The 19,572-nt window shown below is 65.2% G+C and overlaps 2 protein-coding genes across 2 annotated transcripts; one reads left to right on the top strand and one right to left on the bottom strand.

Moving 5' to 3' along the window:
* Positions 1–941: 941 nt before the first annotated feature.
* SEMA4B (semaphorin 4B) lies at positions 942–8,260 on the bottom strand. The gene is made up of 14 exons (XM_027897151.1): positions 8,116–8,260; positions 5,496–5,656; positions 5,194–5,256; positions 4,977–5,075; positions 4,753–4,864; positions 4,388–4,504; positions 4,130–4,287; positions 3,755–3,936; positions 3,509–3,656; positions 3,157–3,367; positions 2,961–3,076; positions 2,653–2,816; positions 2,461–2,555; positions 942–2,342 (listed from the first exon to the last, which is right to left on the bottom strand). Exons 1-14 carry the CDS (start codon positions 8,201–8,203, stop codon positions 1,567–1,569), a joined length of 2,490 nt encoding a protein of 829 aa, XP_027752952.1. The 5' UTR covers positions 8,204–8,260; the 3' UTR covers positions 942–1,566.
* Positions 8,261–15,291: 7,031 nt separating this feature from the next.
* On the top strand, positions 15,292–19,375 carry IDH2 (isocitrate dehydrogenase (NADP(+)) 2, mitochondrial). Its single transcript, XM_027897173.1, has 11 exons — positions 15,292–15,350; positions 16,292–16,383; positions 16,756–16,921; positions 17,308–17,468; positions 17,554–17,697; positions 17,807–17,943; positions 18,050–18,201; positions 18,284–18,396; positions 18,487–18,584; positions 18,703–18,795; positions 19,056–19,375. The coding sequence occupies exons 2-11, from the start codon at positions 16,333–16,335 to the stop codon at positions 19,141–19,143; spliced, it is 1,203 nt and encodes a 400-aa protein (XP_027752974.1). The 5' UTR covers positions 15,292–15,350; positions 16,292–16,332; the 3' UTR covers positions 19,144–19,375.
* The last annotated feature ends 197 nt before the right edge of the window (positions 19,376–19,572 follow it).

Here is a 19,572-nt window from a genome sequence, read left to right on the forward strand (position 1 = left end):
CCAGCTCAATTCCCCATATAGCTGACGATATCTGCCTGCCAAGGCCTGTACCCCTGCGGCCCCAGGGCCATGTCTGCTGGCAAAGCACCAGCCAACGCCTCCGGTGGCTTTTTTGATGTCCCAGAACAGGCTGGGCAGGAAATTCAGTGTGCAGGTCCAGCTGGGAGTGAGGCAGTTCTGGTCCCTGGGGGGAATCCTGCCTCAACACGCCAGCTCCATGCAGCACTCACTGCTTCCCTCAGCCCCATCCTGGTGCTGCTGGTGCTTCCCAGGCACGAGGGTGTGCGAGGGCTCATGAGCAACGCTGCACCGCAGTCCCAGTCCTGGTCCTCAGCCACCATGGAGTCCGATCCTGCCAGCAAAGCAGCTGGGGTCATCCTACAGTCAGGTGGGATTGGGACAAGGACCTGCTGCTCTCTGGGCCCGCAGTGGATCCCATGTGCAGCACAACACCATGGTCCTGGGGAAGGGGGCTGCCGCAGCCCCTTTTTTGCTGGAGGCTGCTCTGCTCCAAGCCCCAGGCACCAAGTTTTCTTACTACTGTTCACCTCTGCCTTCCCCAGCTTCTCCCAGTGTCAAGACAGTATCAGCCCCACTCTGCCTCCACCACACTGCTCTTCGCAGCATGGGCCTCCAGGCACGGCCCCAAGACATCCGACAGCTGCTCGAGTGATACCCTGCCAGAGGGTCACAGGGACCCCTGGCACAGCCCCAGGCAGCGTCCCTGTACGGGCACACAGCCACTGCACTGCAGGGCCCCGCGTGCCCTGGCCCAACGCTCAGCCAAGCACATGGGCACTCTGCAGGTCTGACAGCCAGCATGACCCTCCTGCCCCGAGGGTCATGCTGGGGCACCAAGAGCCAGACACCGCTCCTCTCGGTGGGGCCACCAGGATGGTTGCAGCCTGGGAAGTCACCCAGCCCCACTGCACACACACATGTCCAAAGGAGACACCTGGACTTTATATAAAAACCACTGACGTTGCTGCACACGCACATGGGGCCACAGGGGTGTCCCTGCCCACCCAATTCAGGGGGAGCTGCTCCCTGCCCCCTTCCACAGACACGATTCACATTTTCCACGTATTAAAAATGAACCAAACACAGACACACAGCACATGCCACTGGGCCGGCACCACCTGGCCGCAAGCGTGGCCCTGGGTCCCACAGCGGGACATCACAGTGAGTCGGGACGCGAGGGGGCTGTGGCCGCCCCCTCCTGCCCTCTGCATAGAGGAGGTCTGGGCCCTGCGGAGCCGGGGCCGCACCAGCAGCCTGAGCCAGGCACCGTGTCTGTTCCCACGGTGGGGACGCTGGGCTGGCACAGTCCCACAGGTCCCTGGAAGGCATGTGGCACCCCTCGCACCCACAGCTGCCAGTATCGAGGTGATGCCCAGGGAGCTCCCGGGAGTTCAGACCCCACTAGCTGGTGGGTGCTGCCGCAGGCCATGGGCACCACGCTCCAGGCATGCACACACAGACAACACAGACCCTGGCCGCGGCGCGGTCCGGTGAGGCTCAGCACAGCAGAGGTGGTCATGGGCGAGGGCTTGGCTCTCGTCCCCGTCACACCACTGAGTCCTGGATCTCGGAGCCCAGGCGCACCCGGGGTCTTTGGCAGGCAGGAGACACCTCCACAAAGCTGTCCCGGACATGGAGGGGCCTCTTCTCTGACTCAGAGAAGGTGCGTGGCGTGCCCGAGGGCTCATGCACTGGGGTGCTGACGATGTAGTTGTCCTGCAGGGCCTGGTAGCCCTTGTGCTCAGATGCTGCACTAGGCAGGCTGCTGCCATTCAGGGGTAGGCTCTCCACTGGCTTGCGGGGTGGCTTCTGGTGCCGGCTGGGGTCTCCAGGCTCCAGCAAGGCCTTCATGCCATCGCGGTGCCGGTGCAGAACAAAGAGGGCCAGCACGAAGACGGCGGCAGCGAAGAGCACACACATCACCAGGAACTCAGTCCAGTAGGTCTTGCCATCCAGCCGTGCTGCGGCGCTGCCCACTGCTGAGGTGCTCCGGGATGTGCTGACCGTCTCCAGGGCGTCATGGCCAGAGGCCACCTTCCTGCCGGGGCCCAGCGGCCCGCGGGCCGGCTCCTGCACGCTCACACAGTAGCTGGCCATCAGCTTGTGGAATCCCTCCTCCAGTGACCAGCACTCGTAGGTGCCCGCGCGCTCGGGGCTCCCCACCAGGATGAGGGCCCCGTCGGGCAGCACCAGGTAGGAGGCATTGACAGGTGCCCCGTCATGCAGCCAGCGCCGCGAGGCCAGGTTGGAGAGCAGCTGGCACGGCAGCGGCCGCACAGTGTTGGGTGGCAGCTGGATCCGCTGGCACGGGTCACCCGAGGCTGCAGACAGAACCCACAGTCAGCAAGGGGACCCTGGACGCAGATGGGGGAGTAATGGGGGTGCAGATTAGGAGCCTCTGAGACATCCAGCCCCATGGTAGCACCCACAGGAGCTCACCTGGGGGCAGGAGGATGCGGGGACGGGGCTGGGAGGCATTGGCCAGCTGGCAGAGCCGCTCCGTGTCAGCATCCTCGATGTCCTGTGCCCAGAGCCTGGGAACAGAGAGGTATCAGGGTAGCGGGGTGCTGCAGGGTGCAGTGGGGTGCTGTGGGATGCAGAGGGATGGAGAAGGAAGGGTGCAGCACTTACTGTGGGTGTGCTGGGGGGTGCAGGGTGACTCTGCGGCAGGCACCACGGCTCCAGGCACAGAAGGGATCCCGTGCCAGCACACACTCCCCACAGCTACGGTACAGGCTGCAGTTGGCAAAGGGCACTTGGGCCACTGCTGTGTAGGTGGCTGCATAGACAAGGCCCTGCGAGAAGGAACATAGCAGGGTCAGAGGGTCGGTTCCTGAACACCCCTGCCCTCCCAGGGCTCTGTCTCCCAGCCCACAAATACTACCTGCTTCACGCAGGCTGAGCCCCCAGTGTCCCTCCCCCCTTGCCCTGGCTCCTGCCTGGTCCTGGTCCAGCAGCAGCTGGAGAATGGGCTGCCCATCAGGGAAGAGGCAGATCTCCTCGATGATGTGCACGCTGTGGTTCACTCGCACAGCCTTGTGCAGCCGCCCGTCATCTGTGAACAGAGGGGCTGTGCTGAGTGGGGGGAGGGTGCACAGTGCACACCCTGCCCCACCAGAGCCTGCTCGCACCCACCCATGCCCAGGAAGAGGACGTCGTAGGTGCCGTGCAGGCCCCGTGCGCGGTGCACGCCGATCTGCTGGTAGCGCCGGCGGCTCTGCAGCAGCAGCGGCTGGCTGCGCACTGGGCTGTCCATCAGGAAGTGGTCCTTGATGAAGTTCAGCACCCGGTCCGGCATCTGCAGCGACGAATTGATCTTCAGGTGCCGCGTGTGGCTTGTGATGCACTGTGGGGGAGAGGAAGGGGCTCGGTAGGCCTCAGGGCAGCAGGTGGGCGGGCAGCTCTGCTGTGGCAGCCGCCAGGACCAGGAGAGTGCGAGGGGCTATGCCGCATCCTGCGCTCGGGCAGGTGCTGAGGGAGCACCTACTGTGCCTGGCCGGGGCTCCGGCACTGGGCCAGTGTCCGTGTACCACTGCTGCGTCTCACGGTTCACCTCCTTGTAGAGCCCGCCGAAGGCACGCTGCACGTTGCGCATGGGGAAGGCGCAGACGGCCGAGCCCAGCCCCCCCTTGTTCCTGGTGGGGACAGGCAGAGCCCATGGCAAGATCAGGCCCCTGCCAAAGCTGTAACCGCTGCACTGCCCCCTGCAGTGGCCCAGGTCCCCATCGCTCACCACTGTGAGGTGAAGACCCCGTAGAAGAGCGTGTCCCTCCAGCGCAGCTCACCCGGGGTGAGCACGAAGATGTCCTGCAGCACATTGAAGGGGAACCCGTCCTCGGGGTGGGAGCAGAGCAGCTGAGCTTTCAGGAAGGTCGTCCACCGCCGCTGCAGCACGCGCTCCCCGCCCTGGTCCCCCTGCGTGGCACAGCGGGTCAGGGCACAACGCCACAGCTGTGGCCACGGGGAGCCTCAGGGGCTGGGTGAGTGGAGCAGGGGTCCAGGCACCCAGGGTTGGAAATGTGCAGGGTGCTCCCACATACACCCCACCCCAGCAGCAAGTCATATCCCAGGCACAGTCCCCCACGCATCCCCACTGCTCTGCACCCACCTTGCACACGCGCGCGATGCGGGAGACGATGGTGTTCTCGAAGTAGTCAAACTCCTTCCCAGTCTCACTGAAGAAGAAGTAAACCTTGTCATCGTCGCCCTCGGGGTTGCCGGCTGGGAGGCTCTCGCGTAGGTAGGCTGAGCCCACGAACACTGGGTCTGGGGACACAGGGACCCTTAGCACTGCTGGCCCTATCCCCAGCCTCCCACACTATGGGGGACAAGAACCTTGACCAGCCGTGCCAGCCCCAGTGCTCACCCTGCAGCCAGTTGAGGGAATTTTCAGTCTTGAGGGCGATGCGGTTCTCCTGGCTGCGGGAGATGGTCGGCTCGTTGCCCTGGAAGTTGCTGACGGTCCCGGCATAGAGTTCTCCATCTACCAAAGAGATGCTTCTGCTGGGACCCAGCACACGCCACTGGCAAGGCCTCGCTCCCCACCAGGGTCTGTGACAGCCCGGCCCTGGCTCAGCCTGGCTGGGCAGATGCAGGAAGGGTGAGGCACAGGGAGGAGGGCGAGGGGTGCAGGGCACTGCAGGGAGGGTGAGGGTGCCAGGGTGGCACATGGGGGGCAAGAGTCTTGAGGCAGCACAGAGAGACTGAGGGTTCCAGGGCACTGTGCCTTACCGACCACGACAGCCGTGGAGCGGTACTCGGGGTCGAAGGGGCAGCGTCCCTTCCCATCCTCTAGCAGCACCTTCCCCGACACATCCCGCTCCAGGCTGAAGTGCTGCATGTTCTGCAACAGGACAAGGCTGTGAGCTGGCAGTGCTCATCCCAGTGCCCGGGACCCCATTGCAGGGCCCCAACAGCGTGGGGGGACCTGTGTGAGGCCCTGCTCCTGTACTCACCACGTAGGCGCAGGCTGGGCTGAAGGCGCAGGTCCCACAGGTGTACAGGTGGGTGCTGTTCAGCTGCAGTAGCAGCTTGATGTAGTTGTGACAGTCCCTCTGCAGAGGTCAGAGGAGCTGGCTCAGCTCTCGGCTCAGCCATCCCACTCACATCCACCCTGCGTGGGCACTGCCCACTCCATCGCAGCCCCTGACGGCCACTGGTAGTGGGGCTTACCTGGGGGTCCTTGCCCTTGAACACACACTGCCTCTTCTTCTCCTCATCTGCACTCCATAGCAACTGTGGAGAGGGGACAGTCACTGGGAGCCCCTTGTCCCCGCCCGGTCCACCCACACCTTCCTTGCTGTGGCCCCAGCACCCATGTCCTCCCCGTGCCAACCATCCTGCTCCGGGGTGGCTGCTCCTGAATACAGCAGCTCACTGAGACCCAAAATGCTGGCAGGGAGGGGAGCCAGCATTCCAGCTGGTTGGGTGCCCCCTCCCTCCCTGTGGGCAACCCAGCCCATCCCTAAGCTCACCCTTCGAGCCGGGGCACCGGGCTGGAAGTGGCTGGTGTTAAGGGCGAGAAGCAGCTCCCGTGCCCCCAGATAGAGGGTCTTGCCATCCGGACTCAGCAGCAGGGCCGTGTAGTTGGACACGCCGGGTGCCTCAAACCGCTGCACCACCCGCTCAGCTGAGTCTGTTGGGAGGAGAGCGACTGGCATCAGCCTCATACGGGCACCTGATCCCCAAGACCGCTCACCACGGCCCCTCTGCTCAGCACCTCGGCCGTGCCACCCACCCAGAGCAACCAGGGCCGGATCTGGCTCTGCCTATGCTGCCAGACACACGTGGCACCACACACACTGCAGTGAACTGTGCACGGCCACAACAGTGCCCGAGGGCGGCCATGAGGCACTGCTGTGTCCAGGCCCTGGGGACGCTGCAGCAGCCCTGCCCAGCACTGGGGCAGCTACCCGGTCGCACACAGCCCCGGGGCTCAGCCCTGTGGCACAGGAGGCTCAGCCCAGCCTGGGCCCACAGGGACCCCAACCTTGCAGCAGGGAGAGCATCTCCCTGCCCCAGCTCGCAGAGCTCAGCCTGTGCTGGACTCAGGGCTCAGCCCAGTGCTGCCCGCCCTGGCCCTTGGGGCTCAGCCGGTGCTGGACACGGGGCAGCGGCCGTGCTGAGTCAGGGAGTGCCCGTCCCGTCCTGTCCCGCGTGGGTGGCCTGGCCCCGGAAGCCCTTCCTCTCCTGTTGCTGCTCTGAATCAGATGGGCCTGGCTGTGTCAGCGAGACACGTTAGGCTGACTCATACTGCCAACTCCCTGACCTCTGACACTCCGAGGACTTTCCGACCTCCTGCAATCCTCTGCCTGCTCCCAGAGCCCCACCAGGACAGCACCGGGGCTCCTGCCAGTCCCTGCCAGACAAGAGCCAGTATAAGTGCTCGAGGAGCTGTGAGGCAACAGTGCTGTGGGGCAGGACCCCGCTGCTCTCCCCTCTCCCCCTCCATCGCTCCACACACCCCAAATGCCTCTGAATGGGGCAGCATCTCCTGTACCCTGGGGGACTCAGCTGGCCCCTGCCCCAGCACCCAGCCCCGTTCTCACAGTGGTGCAGAGAGAGGGAAGCCAATGCCCCAGGGCATCCCCCTCAAGGGGTCCTGCACCCCAGTGCTGGGACGATGCCACCTGTGGTGGGCATGGCAGCAGAGGGGCAGCAGGGCCCCTGCGCCCTGCAGAGCTGTCCTGACATGGGGAACTGTTGGTGCGGCTGCCAGGGACCTGTCAGGACACGACCTGCTTCTTCCAGACAAACCTGCTGCAGGCACATCCAGCGCTCCCAGAGGAGCGGCTCCCAGCTCCTCCCTCCCACCAAGTGCAGCCCCATGAAGCCAGCACTCCACAGGAGCCACCACCGGGCACACACCGGCCACTGGCCCATGCCCCCTGCCCAGCTTCTCTTGCAGCACTGGGGTCCAGCTGGGACTCTCAGACCCTGCCTGTGGCTGCAGCCCCACAGCCTCCACAGCCTCACAGGTGGGCAGAGCACGGGCAGAACCGGTCTGTGCAGGCAGGGCTGGGCAGCGCGGCTCGACCCAGCACAGCACAGCATGGCACGACGCCGACCTAGCCATCCCACTGGCTTCCAGCCTCCCGTCCAGCTCGGCGGGTCCCACATCTGCTGGTGCCACCACGGCTGTGGCCAGCGGTCACGAGAGCACGTGGTGGGGCCACGTCCACACCAGCGAGCCACAGCGTGCTGAGCCAGGGAGTGCTCCCAGCTGCCCAAACCACGGCACCCTCCCAGGCTGCCCAGCACAGGACGGGATGGGCTCCGCTGGCCCATCCAGCAGCAGCTGGATCCAGCCACCTTCTCCTGGCAGTGCAGCCAGTCTGGACACCCGTGGGCAGCCCTCCCCGCCCCAACACAGCTGCCAAGGCTGAGCCCAAGGAGCATGCCCCACTGCTATCCCACTCAGTGCCAGCTGCTGGGGGGCTCTGCAGGGCAGGGGGTGGCTGCAGCCAGGCTCCCCACTCGTGAGGGCTCTGCCTGGCTGAGCACCCTCCTGGATGTCCTTCCCCAGCCCCTGCCCAGCACAGCCCTCAGCTCTGCAGCTGACAGGGGCCTGCAGTGGGGCCCAGGGCTGCCCGGCACTGAGCATGGCACAGTAAGGGGCTGGGGGAGCCCCGGGGACACACTCAGCAGCGAGGGGCCCATAGGCAGAGCCCCCCAGCTGGCTCAGTCCAACCCATCTTGTACAGGTTGCTACCACTGCTCTGTGTGCAGAGACATGAGCACCCCTGTGTTCCACTAGACCCTCCCGCCCTTGGTGCGGGTCTGGACACAGGGAGGTGTGCCCCTGTGCCCCACAGCATCTCCGGGGCTCTGCTCCAGCCCTCAGTCCACGACCCGCTGACAAGGGGGTCTCCGTGTCCCCCCGCGTCCCGGGGAGCTGGCAAGGGCTGTGCAGCCTCGGCACTGTCACAAGGCGTTTCCAAGCGGGGCCGCCCCGTCCCGCGGCGCGGGGAGCCCGGGGGGACGTGGGACGCTGCGCCGCCCCAGTGGGGACGACGGACGGAGCCCCCGGAGAGGGCTGACCCCCCTCCCCGGTGCCGGCGGGCCCTCACCCACCGAAGCTTAGCGGACACTCACCGTAGGGCAGGCTGACGCGCGGGACGGGCTCCGGAGCCGCCGAGACCAGCAGCGCAGCCAGGACCGGCAGTACCGTCCGGGTCGCCATCCCGGGCCGAGCCGGGCCACGGCTCCGCCGCCGCCGCGAAGCCGTCCGGGCGCTGCAGACCTGCAGGAAAAGAAAGGGCTCAGAGACTCGGTACGCCTCGGTATGGCACGGCACGGCACAGTACGGTCCGACCCCGCCCCCGCCCGCCCGACCCCGGCGCTGCCCGCCCGCCACTCGGCACCGGGCGGGGCGGCCACGCGCGGAGCCCCGCCCGGCCGGACCGAACCGGGCCGAGCACTACCCATCTGTTGTTCCCGGCCGTACCGAGCCGCTCCCGCTGCCCCAGTCCCGCCGGTGCCCCGGGCGGGGCGGGACGCTCGGAAGAGGAGGAGGCCGGTTTCCCGCCGGTACCGCCCCCGCCCCGCCCCGGTGGGACCAGGCCCCGGGTCCCGCCCCGGTTCCCACCCCGCGGCCGTCACGGTCCGGAGGGGACGCGGCTTTGTCCCCGCCACTGCCCGCACCCCTCTCCATCCCCGCGGCAGGGAGAACCTGCGGCCCCAGGACCCCGGGGAGGGACCGGCTGGGGGTGTCTGTCTGCCTTGGGGACAGCTCGGCCCCACGGCTGCTGCCAGAGACCCCCGCAACCCCCCAACTCAGACTGTGCCTCATTGCCGCTCTGCTAGGGCTGGGGGCTCTGTCTGGCACAGCCCAGCGCTCCCTGCCCTCCCTCGGGAACAATGGGGTCCCACAGGGTGCCTGTGCCAGCCCTGCCCCGAGCAGAGCTGGCTGGTACCGGTGTCCCCACAGGCAGCATCCGGCAGAGGGGACACATCCTTTGCCATCAGCTGTGTCCGTCCCGGAGGTCCTCGTGTGGCCATGCTGCCGAGCAGGCGGTGCTGGGCAGGGCCCTCTGCCCCGGGCCCTCGGTGGGCTTTGTTCCTGGCCAAGGTGTGGGGAGAGTTTGCAGCCCCCACACCCCCGGGAGTGCTGCCCGCCCGGCCAGAAGCTCCCACGCAACTGTTATTAATTACAGCTCCTCATATCACCATGGCAACGGGGTGACAGGGGGACAGAGGGAGGGGGGTTGGTGGCTACCCCATAGCAGACAGCTCTCCTGGGGTTGGCATGCCCACCGCTGCCCTTCCCACCACTCCCCCTGCCCTGCCTGGACAGTCCCAGCCCTGGCACCACACTGGTGGGACCCCCTGTGAGTCCCCTGCATGGGAGGAGCACTCCCCACACTCCCCAGACAACTGTAGCCATGCTCCTAGAACGGCTGTGCCCACATTCCTGGAACAGCTGTGCCCACACTCCCACACTCTGCCTGTTCAGCATTGCTGGACAGTGCCCACTCCTGGGCCGTACCTGGTGTCCAGGGGCTGTGGGGTACCCTGTAGTACCCCTTGGCCTTGCTTCCTTCCTGTTCTTGCTGCTCCTGCTGTGCCTGATGAAGCCCGATGTTCCTTCCCAGGCCCGGGACAGCCCCACGGCTCCACCCTGGCCTTATCAGTACCCTTTGCCCAGGAGGTGCCACAGACAGACAGGACTCAGCCAGGGACATCACTGTGTGTGGGGTGGGAGCAGGCATTCACCCTGCAGACATAGCCCCCTTCCCCATGGCACCCCACAGCACCTTGGGGGACTCTGCAGTCTGAGCTGTCACCAGCACATGGCCGTGGAAGTGCAGTGCCAACACCACAGTGTGATGGCACACAGCAAGGACAGGACCCCTCTGTGGGAAGGGCAGCTGCTCTGGGGTGGGCAGGGGGGGTAGAAGTAGGAGGAAAAGGAAGGGGCAGGCAAGGAGAGAGGGAAGGGTCAAGCAGGGAGGGAGGGCAGGAGGGGAGGGAAGGCAGAGTGGGCGGGGAGGGCAGGACCAGGCAGTAAAGCAAGGCCAGAGCCTGCGCCTTTAAGTGCCGCTCCAGCGCTGCTGGCAGCTGGGGCTGTTTACGCCAAACTCCCATTTATCTCCTGTCCTGCCCACGCAGCTGCCAGTGGGGCAGCGCCGGGGGCACCCGCAGCACCCTGCGCCACTCCGCACCCGCGCAGGCCTGTGCGTGCCCTGTGCCCCACTGCAGGCACCGGCACGCAGCAGTGCGGTGGCTGTGCCACCCTCCTTGTTTGCTGCCGGCGATAGGGAAACCGCTCTGGGTGTCTGGGCAGCACCAAAACACACAGCCTAGGGTCAGCGGGCAGCTGGGGTGGTGGTTTCTGCACCAAATTCCCACGCCAGCGCCTGCCGCCCTTTTCCCACTGGCAGTGGGTGCCTGGGAAGGTGGTGGCGGAGTTGGGTGCTGCTGCTGCCTGCAGGCAGTGGGGACAGGGCTGCGTGTGCCTCGATTCTGCTGCTGCCTGCATGTTCCCACCTTCCTCCACAGCCTGTCCCAGCACGGGCAGCAGTGCGGGCGCGGCCCCTGCTCAGAGACCCACACCCGGCTCGCACGCAGCCCACGCGCCTGGGCTCTCCCCAGCTCCCGGCGCTCACACGCGCGCCCCCAGCTCGGCTGGCTGTGGGAGCTGCCAGACAGAAGCAGGCGGTCTCTGCTCTGGGCCGTGCACACTCACAGCGTGTGAGCACGCGTGACACACACCTGCAGCGTGCGGTTGTGGGCCCTGCGGACTCACAGATGCTCCAGCCCCAGCTGCTCAGCACTGGCTGCTCGGAGATCGCGGGTCTCTCTGCATGGGGATACCTGGAGGCATGGCCGCAGCTGGAGCGTGGCTCAGCTTTGCTGCTTCCTACCAGCCCCCTGGGAGAGGCCTTAAACAGGAACAGGGGCTGGGGCAGCCCCTGGCCTGTGGCATGAGGGCTCCCCACAGGGCCCCGGGGCATCCCTCATTCTGTGTGCACCAGCTGTGACACCTTGCCTGAGCAAGGGTCTCCCATGGGACAAAGGTGAGCTGCCCCCATGCCCCTGGCCCACCACCAGCTCAGACTCTGCTTCCAGGACCTCTGGGCTGGGGTGTTGATGCTCTCTGATGGTGGCACACAGCAAGAAACTCACTACCCTACAGAGTTCCCCTTTGTCCCAAAGGATGCTGTGAGGGACTCTGCACCCAGGGTACCAGGCACCCCAAAGCCCACACTTGTCCCATTGCTCCTGCACAATGTTAGGTTTGGCTCTGAGGGCCATGGGGTACCCCCACAGCCCAGTTGTCTCCAGTGATGCCAGTGCCTACCTGCACTTCTGCACTGCCTGTACCCCTGCACTGCCTGCCCAGGGGGCTGCAGGATACATGGGGTACATCCCTGGGCCCCCACTACGTCAGGCACCCCTGGCATGGGGCAGAGCAGAGCCAGCAGGTACCCCTGGCAGCAAGCACCCTTGGTGGGCAGCAAGGTGGTGGGCTCCAAGTGCAGGCACATCGAAACCCTGGAGTGCAGGAGTGGGGGGTTCTGGCTCAGGGATGGGTGCTCTCTTCCCAGCTACTTTGGGCTCTGCAGAGCCCAAACAAGCACTGGTCTCCTTGGTCCCATGGTACTCTTGGTACCCTTGCTGTGTTGCTGCCTGAATCAGAGAGGTGCCAGCCCCCCAGGCAGCCCCAGGCCCAGGTGGAGCAGGCCCATGGAGTGACCCGACAGCCCATGGGATGCTGACTCTCCTTGCACCCCCAGCCCAGGGGCTGCCTGGGCACCAATACCTCCTCAGGTGCCGTGGCCACATGCCCGTGACACACAGCACATGTGCATCCCACAGGTGTCCAGGGCACAGCACACAGTGGGGCACACCACGCACACGTGTGTCCCATCCCTGAGCGTGCACTAACAGGCCTAGCCACAAGCAGCCCATGATTCCCATCCCAAGCACCCTCCGTGCCTGTGCTTCCACACCCTCGGCCGAGCCGTGGCGTATGCACACCCGGCACATGTAAACACACGCAGCGAGGTCACGGGGTGTTCACGCCCTGGGCAGCAAACACATGTCTGGGAACAGGCTGAGGGAACGGCCCCTGGTGTGCCTGCACCCTGCACATACACGCACACACAAACACATTTGCACATACATACACACGTGTACACAGGCTCACTCACACACACAAACACGCTCAGGTGCACACAGTCACACACACCACACACACATACAGACACTCTTGCACACGTGCACACACAAATGCACGGGCACAGCCACACACAGGTACACACATGGGCACACACAGGCACACTCACACATTCTCACACTGATCCACAACCCCAGCCCCTCCACCACCCCCTGCGCACACATCCCTCGGGGACCTCCGTGCACATGTACACACCGCCCCTGTGCATGCCCACCCGCACAGCCCCGCACACACACGCACAACCCCGCACACACGCGCACAGCCCCGCACACACGCGCACAGCCCCGCACACACGCGCACAGCCCCGCACACACGCGCACAGCCCCGCACACACGCGCACGCAGCCATCCGTACACGTACACGTTCTCTCTCTCTCTCTCTCACACACACACACACACACACACTCCGCCTCTCGCACACGCACATCCCCACCCGTGCCCGGTACCCCACACCGCTCACCAGCTCCGCGGCTCCGGTGCGCAGGGACAGCCGCGGGCAGCGGGGCCGGCTGCCGGGTGTTCCCCGCCGGCGCTGAGGGGCGGTGCGGGGGCGGCTCCGGGGGGCTCCGCCCGCGGCACAACAAAGGGCCGGCCCGCCCCTCCCCGTTCCGGCCCGCCCCGCCCCGGGGGTCCCGGGGGGCAGCAGCTCCTGGCTGACTCGGCCCCAGCTCTAGGGGTGGGAGCTGTAGGGTTGGTCTGTGACCTCTGTCGCCGTTGCTGGAGTGACACTGGCCCAAATGGGGTCGTGATGATCATCGTCCCCGAGGCTGTATGTCCCAGCCCCCTCCGCACAGCCACAGCACTGTGGGGCTGGCAGGAAGCATGGTTTTGGAAGGCAGCACCCACTGGGGGCCCTTTCTCAGGGTCCCCAGTAGCAAAGGTGGTGCCTGTACACTTGGCTCCAGGCGTCACAGTGAAATCCTGGCAGTGACACCCAGCTCTGGGAGTTTTGGGGTAACTCATGGCAGATCTGGGCACCTCACGGTGACCCATGGCTCTGTGGGGTTTGAGGTAACCACAGCCATGGGTGTCCCCACGGTGACACTCAGAGCCAGTGGCTGCTAGCTGGGCCCAGAGCAGCTGCTGGGTTAGTGGGCACCAAAACACTGGTCAGTGCTGGGTGGGCAGGGTTCTCCATAAGGTTCCTGGGGCAGGGTCATTGCAGCAGGTTCAGGGAAGTCAAACGGTTGCTGAAGGGGGGACTGCAGCCTCCACCCCAGGCTGCAGGCCAGCAGCTGCCACGTTTGGCGGCAGCACATGGAAACATAACACATTGCCCCACGGGGTGCACGGCCCCCATCAGTGCCCCGGTGCCCCCATGCATGGGCAGACATGGAGTTGCCTGTGGGCAGCGGGGATGACATGCAGACCCTCTTCCATGCCCTTGTTCATGCCCTGGATGGGTCTCCAATCTGTTGCTCCCTTAGGTCCCAGCCCCATAGCCAGCCCTGCCAGCTCTCCAGTTCCCCCTGAGATCCCTCACTGGGGACACTGGTGTGACACAGGGCGGGTGGCTGGGTTGCAGCCAGGGATGGATGGACAGTGCCTTTGTTTGGGGCCTTTCCTGGGCCTGTGCCACATGACTGTTCTTGTCCTTTCCTCGCAGGGGACGACTGCCACGCTGGCCTGACCGTGTCCTGCCAGCGCCGCGGTCACTGGGTGGCTCTGGCTGCGGGGCCAGGGCAAGGGCAGCTGGGAGGGCATGGGGGGGGTGGCCAGGCAGCCCCCTGGGCCCTGTGCCAGGGGGCAGCCCCAGCAGTGCTGGCATGTGGCTGCGGGGCTGCTGGCAAGATGGTGTGCCATGGGGTGGGTAGTGGGAGTGGGACATCCAGGACCCTGGAGCGCTCTGGTGCTGACCCCCCCACTGCTGCGGCCCCGTGGCTCCTGCTCTGGTTAATGTTAAATCCAGGCAGACGTCAGCACCCGCCGTGGCTCCCCCCAGCCCCTCCGCCGGAGGCTGCCAGCTCCAGGGCTGTTTTTCCTCCTGGAGCGGGATCTGCCCGTCCCATGTGGCTAAAAAAAGCCATCGGCTTGGCTGGGACAGCAGGGCAGCACAAATCCTAGCCCAAGCAGCCTCCCAGCCACAGCAGCACGCTCCATGCGCCTTCTCAGGGGGCCCCTGGTGTGCATCACCCCCGTCCTCCTCCTCCTCCTCCTCCTCCTTCCCACGCGGGGGCCAGGTGAGGTGAAGGTCCCCGGTGCAACAGTGGCAGCTGCCCTTGTTCCACTGGATCCAGCTGCCGAGTCACGCGCTGGCCATGAGTAGGGACACCAGCTTCCATGTAGGGACAGGCTATGGCAGCGTGTCCCCAACCCCAGCGTACCCCCCAGTTCCACACGGGATTTTGCAGTGGGGTTTGGTCCCAGTCCCACGAGGGGCTTTACAACTGGGTTTGACCCTGCAGGGGTTTGATCCCGATTTAATGAGGGATTTTGCAGGTGGGTCTGGTCCCAGGGGGGTTCGTGCCTGGTTCCACAAGGGGTTTTACAGCTTGGTCTGATCCCAGGTCGGGGTTTGTTGCCGGTCGCACGTGGGCTTTTGCAGCCAGGTTTGGTCCTGGAGGAAGGTTCGTTCCTGGTTCCCCGTGGGGATTTACAACTGGATCAGGTCTTGGGGGGTGTCTGGTCCCTGATCCAAGTGGGGTTTGGCAACTGGGTCAGGTTCCATGGGGGCTTGGTCCTGGTCCCACTCAGGGTTTTACAGATCGATCTTGTCCTGGAAGGGTCTGGTCTGATTCCACACAGGGTTTTACAGCCAGGTTTGATGCCAGGTTGTTTTGGTCCTGGTTCCACGCGGGGGTTGGCCACGTGTCCGTAACCCCGATGCACCCAGGAATGCCATATCCTTCTGCTGGGAATGCGGACCGCTGCGGATCCCGGTCACCTTGTGGCTGGCATCAGGGGGGGATGCAGCAATGGCCCGAGCTCTCCGCGTGGGACCCCTCGCGGGCCCCTCCGGAGCTCTAGCGAGGCCCCACGCCGGGCGCCGGGACTCTGTCCCGCCCCGGGGCGGAGAGAACCGCCCCACCGTGTCCGCCCCACCGTGTCCGCCCACGCCATGGCCGCTCGTTGTCTCCGCGCCGCGCTGGCGCTCAGCCGCTTGCCCCGCTGCCCGCTCCCCGCCGCCTGCGTGGGGCAGCGCCGGCACTGTGAGTGTGGGGACACGGGGGGCTCGGGGGGCGGGGAGCCTCGTGTCCCTGGGGCTGCTCACGAGGGGCTCTCCTCAGACCCACGGCGAGGCGAGTCGGATTCTTTTGGGGGGCGGTATCTGAAATTGGATCCGGACCCACGCCTGCTGACAGTCCCGGGGTGGTCTGCGGACCCACGCCGGGTTTTGTAGCTGGGTCTGGTCCCAGGGGGTTTGGTCCCGGTTCCACGAGGGGTTTTACGGCTGGGTTTGGTCCCGGAGGAATTTGGTCCCAGGGGCGTTTGGTCCATGTTCCATGCCGCGTTTTGCACCTCAGTTTGTACCGATCAGAGCCTTGGGGTTCCTTTCCTGGTCCCAGACCCACACGGGGTTTTGCCACCCGATTTGCCCCCCCAGGAAGGTTCACTCCTGCTCCTGCTCCCGCTCTAACTCCTGCTTCCAGCTCCACATAGTTTTGCAGCCTGTCAGCGCTCACGTCCCGCCCGGGTCGGGGGGGTCACCTCTAGTCTGGGTCCCACGTGAGATTTTACAGCCCGACCCGCAGCCAAATTTGGCACCCAGAGGTATTTAGTCCCGGTCCAGGAGCCAGGCAGGGATTTGTACCCTGTTTTGTGCCTGGGCCTGGCTCCAGGGGGTTTACACCTGGTCCTGGTTCTGATCCTGGTCTCAGTCTCACTGCGGCGTTGCAGCCCAGCTTGCGCACGGGTCCCACCCCAAAGGGATGTGCACCTGTCCCTGTCCCACTGCCATGGGGTGTTTTGCACCCTGACCCACGAACTGACCCAGACCCCAGCAGGGTTTGTCCCCGACCTGTAGCTGGGGTGGCACCCACATCTGGCCAGATGGGGCTGTGTGGTTCCCGCAGGACTCCCTGGCCTCACACCAGGGTGAGGAGCTGTGGGGCCAGGGGTGCACCCCTAACACTGTCCAGCTGCTCCCCAGATGCTGACAAGCGGATTAAGGTGGCCAACCCAGTGGTGGAGATGGATGGGGACGAGATGACGAGGATCATCTGGGCCTTCATCAAGGAGAAGGTGACAGGGTCTTGCCCTGGGAATGGGTGGGTGTGCCACCAGTGAAGCTGGGGAAGCTGTACGGGGAACAGGCGGTGCCTGTGCTGGTCTGCATCTGTCCCTCCCACCTCCGTCCTTCTGTCCGCAGGAAGGAGGTGGGAAAATCAGCGCAGCTTCTGGATAGACCTGGAAGTGAGATGGTCCCAGGGAGGGGGGACTGTTCCGGGCAGGGAGGCCCATCCCAGGCAGAGGGGATCATCCTGGCCGAGGAGGATGGTCCCTGGCAGGCAGCTGGGCTGTGCTGGGGTGGGTACCGGGGCTGGCTGTGCAAGGGTGCTGCTCCCCAGGCACCCCACATTGGCCCCCTGATCTGACGCTCTCCTGGCCCCCCAGCTCATCCTGCCCAATGTGGATGTCCAGCTGAAGTACTTTGACCTGGGGCTGCCGCACCGGGACAAGACAGACGACCAGGTCACCATTGACTCGGCACTGGCCACCCAGAAGTACAGCGTGGCTGTCAAGTGTGCCACCATTACGCCCGACGAAGCCAGGGTGGAAGGTGGGCAGGGGGTGCGGGGGCCGAGCTCCCACCACAGTGTGGGGTGCTGGCAGCTCCATGGAGTGCTGAGCCCCCTCTTGTCTGTGTGCAGCCCCTTGGGGTCAGCAGTGCCTCCCCCCAGCCAGCTCAGGTTTCCAGTGGGCTGGGGGATGCACCATGCTCAGTGCTGTGCCTCCCTCCCCATCCTGGGGGGCTTGTGGGTGCTGTGGGGACCCCACGGGCATGGGGCTGGGGGACAAACTGCCCCGTGCCAGTCACAATTCTGTGCTGGCTGTCCTACCCCTTGGGCACCCCTTGGCATCTAGTCAGCCCACAGCATGGTGGGGGCTGGCAGGGGCTGGGTTCTTCTGGGGGTCTGGAGGGTCTCACCTCTGCATGCCCCCCAGAGTTCAAGCTGAAGAAGATGTGGAAGAGCCCCAATGGCACCATTCGAAACATCCTGGGGGGGACAGTGTTCCGGGAGCCCATCATCTGCAAGAACATCCCCCGCCTGGTGCCCGGCTGGACCAAGCCCATCACTATCGGCCGCCATGCCCATGGCGACCAGGTGAGCCTGGCGTGGGGGCTGGCGGCGTGGGCATGTCCAGCAGCTCCCGTGGCCCCTGCCTGACGCTCTGCCCGGCCCCCCGCAGTACAAAGCCACTGACTTTGTGGTGAGCAAGTCTGGGACCTTCAAGATGGTCTTCACGCCAAAGGATGGCAGCGGGACCAAGGAGTGGGAGGTTTTCAACTTCCCTGGTGGCGGCGTGGGCATGGGCATGTACAACACAGACGAGGTACTGGTGGGGCTGGAGGGGTCCCTGCGGGGCAGCATGCCCTGCCACCCTGGGGAAGCTGCCAGGAGGGGAGTCAGGGTCCCAAGGGGTCTGTGCACTTCCCACGCAGTCCATCTCGGGCTTTGCGCACAGCTGCTTCCAGTATGCCATCCAGAAGAAGTGGCCACTCTACCTGAGCACCAAGAACACCATCCTCAAGGCCTACGACGGGCGCTTCAAGGACATCTTCCAGGAGATCTTTGATAAGTATGGACGGGGGGGTGCTTGGGCTGCTGTGGGGGGCTGCCCAGGAGGGGCTGGCAACAGGACCCATCTCGGGTGGACAAGGCTGACCCCCAGCCTGGGCTCCCAGGCACTACAAGACGGAGTTTGACAAGCTGAAGATCTGGTACGAGCACCGTCTCATCGACGACATGGTCGCCCAGATGCTGAAATCCTCTGGTGGCTTTGTCTGGGCCTGCAAGAACTATGACGGGGATGTCCAGTCAGACATCCTGGCCCAAGGTGGGGCAGTGGGAGAGGACAGGTGGGGTGGGCTATGTGTGGTCACCCTCACAGAGCCGCCCTGACCGCTGTCCTGCTGCAGGGTTTGGCTCCCTGGGGTTGATGACCTCCGTCCTGGTGTGTCCAGACGGAAAGACCATCGAGGCTGAGGCCGCCCACGGCACTGTCACCCGCCACTACCGGGAGCACCAGAAGGTGGGTGTGCTGTGCTGGCAGGACCTGCCTGTGCCAGGTTGCTCACAGTGTGGTGCCCACACCAGACAGCTGACCGCTCTCTCCATGCAGGGACGACCCACCAGCACCAACCCCATTGCCAGCATCTTTGCCTGGACGCGTGGCCTGGAGCACCGGGGCAAGCTGGACAGTAACCCTGACCTCATCAAGTGAGCAGGGCAGGGTGGGGGTCCCTGGGCTGAGGGTCTCTGCCAGCAGCTGCCCCAGGCACAGCTGTGGCAGGGTCTGGTGCTGGCCACGCTGGAGCTGCGGTGCTGCCACCCCCAGGTTTGCACAGACGCTGGAGAAGGTCTGTGTGGACACTGTGGAGAGCGGAACGATGACCAAGGACCTCGCCGGCTGCATCCACGGCCTTGCCAAGTACGGGTGACTCTCGGGGTGGAGCAGGGGGGAGGCAGCTGTCTGCACAGGGGCAGCGTGGCTGCACGGGTGACCACGAGGGCAGGCTGGCCTGGCGCAGTGGCCACAGGCAGCTGCTGGTCTGTGGAAAGTCCCCAGGGACTTGGGGTGTCTATTCGCAGCTGGCAGGGTTGGGCACGGGTCACATCTCACACTCAGGGCCGTGCTGCCTGTGAGGGGAGGTGGGCAGGGACCCCCCCAACCCCTCTCTGTCCCCCCAGTGTGAAGCTGAACGAGCACTTTGTGAACACTACAGACTTCCTCGACGCCATCAAGAACAACCTGGACAAGGCCCTGGGCAAGAAGTAGGGGGCAGGGGGGCCCTGCTGTTCCCAGGATGGACGGGGCAGGGAGGGGCCCAGTGCTACCCCCAGCAACCTGACATGCCTCAGGAACAGATGAATCATTTTTATAAGCAGTTTTCTTACGAGTGTTTTTAAAGCCTTTGTAGCAGGAGTTGTAGGGCTGGGGGGTCTGTCCTGCACTGATTCATGTATTCCATAACTCTGTGGTGCCATTAAACACCTCCCCAGCCATGGCACATCATAGTGGCACAGCTCTGTGGTGTGGGCACTGCGGGGCACAGGGAGCACCAGACCCCTCAGCTCAGCCTCGCCAGCCTGGAAGGCCGTGCACCCCAGCATTTTGGCACTGGCCTGAGGTAGCATGTGGGGGTCCACACTGGCTGGGGGCACAGCCCTGCCATGCTGAGAGAGGTCTGGGCTGGCCAAGGCTGTG

The sequence above is a fragment of the Empidonax traillii genome, unplaced genomic scaffold (genome assembly GCF_003031625.1).
Source record: "Empidonax traillii isolate 1590-97213 ecotype Southwest subspecies unplaced genomic scaffold, ASM303162v1 scaffold532:size433792, whole genome shotgun sequence".
Lineage (NCBI taxonomy): Eukaryota > Metazoa > Chordata > Aves > Passeriformes > Tyrannidae > Empidonax > Empidonax traillii.

Excerpts from the sequence above, each read along its gene's own strand:
- SEMA4B (XM_027897151.1), bottom strand. The coding sequence starts at position 8,203 with ATGGCGACCCGGACGGTACTGCCGGTCCTGGCTGCGCTGCTGGTCTCG. Across the intron at positions 5,076-5,193 it reads TCAAGGGCAAGGACCCCCAG|AGGGACTGTCACAACTACAT; the intron begins GTAAGCCCCACT and ends TGACCTCTGCAG. Across the intron at positions 3,077-3,156 it reads CGTCCTCTTCCTGGGCATGG|ATGACGGGCGGCTGCACAAG; the intron begins GTGGGTGCGAGC and ends CTCTGTTCACAG.
- IDH2 (XM_027897173.1), top strand. The coding sequence starts at position 16,333 with ATGGATGGGGACGAGATGACGAGGATCATCTGGGCCTTCATCAAGGAG. Across the intron at positions 17,698-17,806 it reads GCATGTACAACACAGACGAG|TCCATCTCGGGCTTTGCGCA; the intron begins GTACTGGTGGGG and ends CTTCCCACGCAG. Across the intron at positions 18,796-19,055 it reads TGCATCCACGGCCTTGCCAA|TGTGAAGCTGAACGAGCACT; the intron begins GTACGGGTGACT and ends CTGTCCCCCCAG.